Raw genomic sequence first — 7,543 nt, forward strand, 5'->3', positions numbered from 1 at the left:
ATACTTTACATATTTGTCTCACTGTAATTGATTCAATAAATAAAACAAACATATGTCAATCACGATTGGATTGAGTGAATTTGCTGTAAGTCCCGTCTGTATATACATTTATGCAATAATTTTCGTTTCGTCAGTGATTTTGATTACAATAAAGTTTTATATTTATTTAGTCTTTAGTACATACAAAGACTTAATCTTCTCATTGTGCTCATCTAACGAATGTGACACGTGAACACTACAGTCGTAATTTTATTAAGGAATACCTGACCTTGTATATAAATAAAATGAGGTTTATGGGAGTAACATGTACTTTAATTAATTAATAGTAATATAATCATTTATTTTATTTCTTATAGGCATTGAAAATCGAATTGAATTACAATTTATTTTTATCCGTAAAATCCAATGAAATAAGCATCTTTTACCAAAATTATGTTTGAAAGGTTCACGTAGTATTATTTCATTATTTATAGTTTTCCTCATTTCTACTAGCAATGGCTTTTTCGTGTTCCCTTGAGTACGAAAGCCCTCACTTGTGAAATGTTATAACCAGTTGTTATAACATCAATACAGTGAGTACTTCAAAATAGTTTTTTGAAATTCATACTAATTTCTTATACGCATATAACTAAATAATTCATATTAAGTAGTAAAGCTGACGTGTTACTTGATCGAAGACCCTATTTTCAGGTTCCACTGGACTAATTTCAAAAATTCTTTCAGCATAAGATTTGTACGTGATGTACCACGGACGGAGCTGGGTTCCTAGTTTACTAATATATCGAATTTATACTTCCTATTAGCCCTAAATGTGCTTATTATAAATATCGATTGATAAGCTATGGCAGATAAAATCACACACACATAAAAATGCCTGTAGAATATTGAATCTTGAACTTCATCTTCTAATACAAAAAATTCTCGTGTCACAGTTTTCGTTGCCATACTCCTCCGAAACGACTTGACTGATTCTTATGAAATTTTGTGCGCATATCGGGTATGTTTGACAATCGACTAACATCTATTTTTCGTACCTCTAAATGATCAGAGTAAGGCAGAACAGCGTTTGCCGCGTGCAGCTAGTTAACATATAAATACAAAACGTCACAAATAAGTACATCACAACTCAACTTACCTTGCGCTCATAACATTATACAGTATGGGATTAACAGTCGCCGACACGTAGTACAGTGCACCAGCCACATTGAAGAGGTGCTCGTTTATCACATGGAACTGCGGCAGACTGTACCCATAGATGTAGAACAGGCGTTGGACGTGGAACGGTGTCCAACACACGAAGAAAGCTATCACCACGGCCACTGTTGAATATATTACATTATTATCATATATCTATGTCTGTTATCTGAAGTTTCAGCACGTGGTCAAAGACAATTCTTATGGAAGGGAGACTGTGGAATTGTTGTGGAGGAATTTGGATATTACGCCGCGGTAAAAAGTAGCGTATATCATTCTATAGTCTCTTAACTAACTTCAGATATACAAATCAAACAACCAGACTTTCGCATTTTCGCATTAATAAGCATAATTATGCATGATTAAAAAGATGAGGAATGTAAGGGAATTTAACACTACATAAAATGAGACAGATGGGCTTAATCAATTTAAATAATTTAAAACTTCCAATACCTTAATAATATCATATGAGTATAGGTTTTTTTTAAATAGTTAAAATCAAATAATTAAATATTAAAATCAGTCCTAATCTAAAAGTCGCAACCATAATTAATGTAGCAATCTATTCTCGGAGAGAAAATTGTCGATGGCCAATTGAAGGATTATTTTTCAACCGACACGGTTCCCCAAAAGGAAGGTGGTTCTGGATTCGACTGGACTTTTTTTCTTTTCTCTCCGATTTGTGTGATTCTTTTTGTGTTTGATAGGAAGTTGTTGACATTTGGTCCTATTTTTAATCGACTTCCTACACAGAAAAGGAGGTGCTATGATTGTATTGGCTGACTTAGCTAGCACCGTCTACAAATGGATGAGGGGTAGCGCTTATAGTTTATATAAATTTCTTTTTCCGCGTTTGAGTAGAAGTTGGTTCAATTGTTTATTATAATCCACTAGCTGTGACCCGCGGTTGAAACCGCGTAAGTCCGTATCCCGTAGGAATATCGGTATAAAAAGTGCCTATGTGTTATTTCAGTTGTCCAGCTATCTACGAAGCAAAATAGTATTATTATTCACCAATAGATGTCAGGAAAAAAAAACACGAACATGACATTTTCTAAAAAAAATCCTAGCTAGATCGATTTATCGCCCCCGAAACCCCCTATATACTAAATTTCATGAAAATCGTTGGAGCCGATTCCGAGATTCCAATTATATATATATATATATATATATATATATATATATATATATATATATATACAAGAATTGCTCGTTTAACGGTATAAGATATTATCTGGAGGTACGGCAACAAAGAAACAGTTGCTTTAACTCATATTATATTCATTTCAAACTTTTGACCACTTAAACACATCATTATCATCAGCCCATATATGTTCCCACTGCTGGGACAAAGGCCTCCTATGAGGGTTCGGGGGTATAATCCACCACGCTGGTTAAGTGCGGCTTGGCAGATGTCATATGTCGTCCAACTTTTGATTCTCGGACATGCCGGTTTCCTCACGATGTTTTGTCTTCACTGTTTTTTTTAAGCAGTGGTGAATTTGTGTTAAATAAATTGGAAGTATACAAGCTATCTATGTAGACTATAGATATATCTACCTTTCAATTTGAAATGAGTCTGAAACTTTCTGATTAAGCCGCAACATTGATAAGAATTTTCTATTCCACTAAGTTCATGAATTTAACCTTCACTTCGAATTCCTTAATGAAAATTGACTAAAACTAAGGCAAGGTATGATGTTCGCTATCTCGTTGATTTATTTGACAAAGTCAATATAGACCCAGTGCTTGAATTTTCAACAGGTTTCACAAATTCTTTGTTAATTAACCAGAGTAATTTAAAGACAGATCAACATTATTATCTTGATTGTAGTCTTATTAAATATTAACTGCGCCCGGCGGTTTCACCCGTGTAAGTCTGTAGCCCGTAGGAATATCGGGATAAAAAGTTGCCTATGTGTTATTCCAGTTGTCCAGCTATCTATGTACCTAATTTTATTGCAATCGGCTCAACAGTTTTTGCGTGAAAGAGTAACAAACATACACACATCCTTAAAAACTTTCGCATTTATAATATTAGAAGGATAGGATAGGATAGCAGTTTACTTTTCTTTCAATTTCAACGTTTAGGTTGTTCATGAAATATGTAGTTTATGTTAGCTATAAATAATTCATATGAAATGTAATATTGTTGATTTGTTAAAATAGAGAAGTTTTGTCTTTGAATCTTAATGGAACGTCGGGACACTAAGTAGTATAAAAATTGTAATTGCAATCGTGTAATTGGGTCATTGTCACTAATAGAAAAGGAAATCGTCTCTTCACCAGGAATATGGAAGAACTCAAATGAAAATCTGTTTTTAAACGTCGATTACTATTTATAATTAAAAGTACAATTGAAAAATCTATCGTTGTGTTAATGTCTTCAGCTTTATATTGTTTTTTTTTTTCTGCTGATATACAAGGTAACTATGTATTATTGAACGAATTTCAAAAATGAGATCATTGATTCGACGTTTATATGTAATATGACAGAATTGCACATATTTTAGATATGTTAATGTAATCAAAGCTCTAAACACGTGCGCCAAATCTCATAACTGTTATATTTGTTTGTATGTTCATCCACGCACAGCCCAAAAACTATAAGTCTCTCGGATTGATAACCGCAAGTTAAATCAAAATCAGTTAAGTTGCTTTTATTATAGAGGGATAACCATAAAGTCACAGTCAAGTTACAAGGTAAAAGCGTCGCAACGCTTCAAGCGCTTTCTTCACGCGCTTTCGAAAGAATCATTGATAATAATCTAAAAAAGAATAATCATTGATTTTACAAGACTAAAATACAAAAATTATCAAGATTTTATATAAACCTTTACATGATTGGCAAGCCTACGTAAATTACATAATTAAGGTCCTAATTTAAAGGGCGGCCGCAATATATTATGATTCGGAAGAGGCAAGGATCGGTCAAGATCTTAACGAGAAACCATCAAAGTAAAGCTGATTGGGACCTCACATTTTTGTAGTTCAGTAGGTTAGGTACAGGAAAACGGAAAAGTTACTAATGGTTGACATTCTTACTGTTTATTATACCTTTATAGAAAGCTAACCGAGATGTATATGTTTTTTCCTCGATGGGACCTAAAGGGAGGGTAAAGGGAGGGAGGGTTTCATTGATTGATTTTATTCAGAGCCACGGCGAAATGCTTATCTTAAGCAGATAGCTAATTCAGAACCTCTTGGTTCTACGCACACACTTCTATGTTTGTATATTGTATTCTCTTTGTATTATACACAACTAGCTTTTGCCCGCGGCTTCGTACGCGTTATTTCGGTGTAGTTTAATAGATGTTATTAAAAATATAAACCTTCCTCTTGATTTACTCTGTCTATTAAAAAAAAACCCCATCAAAATCCGTTGCGTAGTAGTAAAGATTTAAGCATACATAGCGAGAAAGCGACTTTGTTCTATACTATGTAATGATGTGTATATGTGTTGTACTTAAGGTGAATCTTCCGATCCGTGTTGATATACAAAGAAGGACACGACACGAGGACTATACAAACTTTTATATTTGTATTTATAATAACAGATTTTGATCTTCGCAGACCTCTGTAGATATCTACATGAGGTATCCCCTTACCACCAGGCCATCTACATGCTCGTTGGACCATTTTCATATAACAAATAGTTCTTAAAATGTAATCTTCTTTGCATTTTTTTTTTTATTAACACAAAACAATCAAAATATTAAATTACCCTAATAAATAGTTTACTGTCATCTTTTGTTAAAATATAACTTCATGCTTATTGTCAATGTTTTTAGCAACATGGGTGTTACCCAGGTTACGTTACCAAGTATAACCACGTATCTCTGAAACCTCTGAATTTCTTCAACGCAATATTTTCAATTCAAAGTAACTAAAAAATATTACCTATAAGGATAGGAATTATCACTAGCTCCGCATGATACCTAGATAAGAAAAAGGATACATGTAAATTCAGACTTATCGGTATCTGATCTTGATATAAATCAGATCCTATATATCTTTTGCTTTTGCACGAAATAGAAATAAATGCTTGTCCATCCATCCTAATAAACATTTGAGTTTATAACGCCGGATTATACTATAAATTATTCTCGTATTATTTAATCAAAACATGCTGAAATACTTAACTGTAATTCGAAACAATAAATTTCCTGGCCAGTCGACTTGTAGCGATGTGAACAAATTGAAATTTTGCAAAATGTTAAATTACTCTGAGAGCTATGCTAATTTCAATGCTTACTCGATACGATAAGTACTATTAAATTATACCAAAGAGGATAATTTTTGTTACTTTAGAATCATAGTAGGACCGATTCCAATTGAAAATTTTTATTCAGCATAAAGCATGTTCCTTTGTTGTTCCATGATTATGTGTATTTCATTCTTTTTAGCAGTGAACAGGGAGGAAAATGTTATTCAGAAAATGGTAATTTATACATACACTATAATTATTTTTGACAGAAAACTACGGTTTTTTTCACAAACTCTCTAAACTAGACCAACTTGGAACCAGCTAATTTATAATGAACAAACAAACACAAAAAATAGCAGTCGAATTGTTAACTTTATTGAAGTAGGTTGAAAAGAATAACCAGTATAACCAAATTTCTGTACATTTGCATTCTTTAAAAAGAGTAATAACTATGCAACATGTGTCAATTACGTAGAAAACAATGGGCAGATTTCGGTTTAATAAATTAAATTCGGCCTAATTTTATATGGTAGTAAGAATATGTATAAGGATCTACTTATAATAAGACTATCCATAGTTGAAACCGGTGGATAAAAAATAAATTCGCGTTTATTATGTAATGAAAAGTGTGTTTTGATGAGACTTTTAAAATGACATTACAAATCTGTTCAAAATAAATTAGTTCACGAGATATTATATTCTTCCAAAATCTAAGAAACATCAATAATGGGAGCCATCGCGATCGAAGTCACGGGCGGTAAGCTAGTCATTTAATAACTTGTATTACAAAGTTGCAAGATTAGTAATAATAAAAAAGCCCATATTGTAATACAATTATGTCTAGACAACTGCCTCATTGAGGAAGTCAGTAAATTACTAAAGTCAGTGACTTACAAAGCTGTAACTTTTAGCAAATGACGGTAACGGATATCGTTAGACCCACAGAACAGATAAAAGAGGTCAGAAGGGCCATGTGCCCATTTGTAAATGCTCATACTATGGGCGTTTTCAACATATAATGTACAGCTGCTTGTTGACAAAATTGACACATTGACACAAAGATTAAATATGTAGTATGCATTGCTTTCAATTTATAGCTACCATCTTAAACTAAGCGATCGATTGCGCATAGTATGTTCACTAGCTGTGCCCCGAGGTTTCACCCACGTAAGTCCGTATCCTGTAGGAATATCGAGATAAAAAGTTGCCTATATGTTATTCCAGTTGTCCAGCTGTCTACGTACCAAATTTCATTGCAATCGGTTCAGTAGTTTTTGTGTGAAAGAGCAACAAACATACACACATCCTTACAAACTTTCGCATTTATAATATTAGTAGGATTTACGATTCAGTCGCGAGTGCCGAGGATAGTACAGTAATATATTGCAAGAAAAGAAATCTTATCTATTCTCTTATAAGTTCTATGGTTAAAACAATGTCTGTCTTGCTATATGCATGGTACATTTATATTACTACTTACCATTTTGCCACTTATGTCATCGAGATTGTAATTTGTCGACAAATTGTGATCTGTACAATGTGCAATCTAATCCATTATCAATATCTTATTTACAATTTAACGATGTCATATTGATTTTATTTTATGTTAATATTTATTGTAAATTATAAATTTACAATTGTACATGCATTTCAAGTAAAATGTCTTATTATACCCAGCAATTATTAGAAATGTGAAGGATAAGACTTCCCTCCGTACTAGTCTACCGACTGTGTTACAACAGGGAAGTGATTTATATAATTTTAATTACCGAAAAATAGTCCATGAAATTGTAAGCATACTGCGTACAATATCAGGCAATATTACATGTCACAATCTGTCGACAGATTACAATCTCGCAGGATTCTAGCTCGTCAAAATGCAATCTTACCGTGTTTTCAGTTTAACCATAACAGATACAATATAAGAAATCAAAAGCAGGCATACACACTGATGTGAACGGCAAATAAACAAACAGATGAAGATCATATTCCTAAGTACAACACATATGAATAATCATGTACCAACTACCAGGAAAATAAATAAATAAAGATATTGTTGGTTGTGTATCTACTCAAATTTCGACGGACCGAAGGACGTTTTTTAAAAAGACAAGATTTTATTTAAACGTCTTTAATAAGTGC

At 32.9% G+C, this 7,543-nt stretch overlaps 1 protein-coding gene across 1 annotated transcript in view; it reads right to left on the reverse strand.

Annotated features, from left to right (window-relative positions):
- Nucleotides 1-1,131: 1,131 nt before the first annotated feature.
- LOC119837422 (neuropeptides capa receptor-like) overlaps nt 1,132-7,543 on the reverse strand; it is a 31,938-nt gene continuing 25,526 nt past the window's right edge. Inside the window, exon 6 of the mRNA XM_038362997.1 lies at nt 1,132-1,319. Coding sequence (XP_038218925.1) covers nt 1,132-1,319 — 188 coding nt within the window. The remainder of the gene's footprint in view (nt 1,320-7,543) is intronic.

This window comes from Zerene cesonia, chromosome 27, assembly GCF_012273895.1.
Source record: "Zerene cesonia ecotype Mississippi chromosome 27, Zerene_cesonia_1.1, whole genome shotgun sequence".
NCBI classification, from domain to species: domain Eukaryota; kingdom Metazoa; phylum Arthropoda; class Insecta; order Lepidoptera; family Pieridae; genus Zerene; species Zerene cesonia.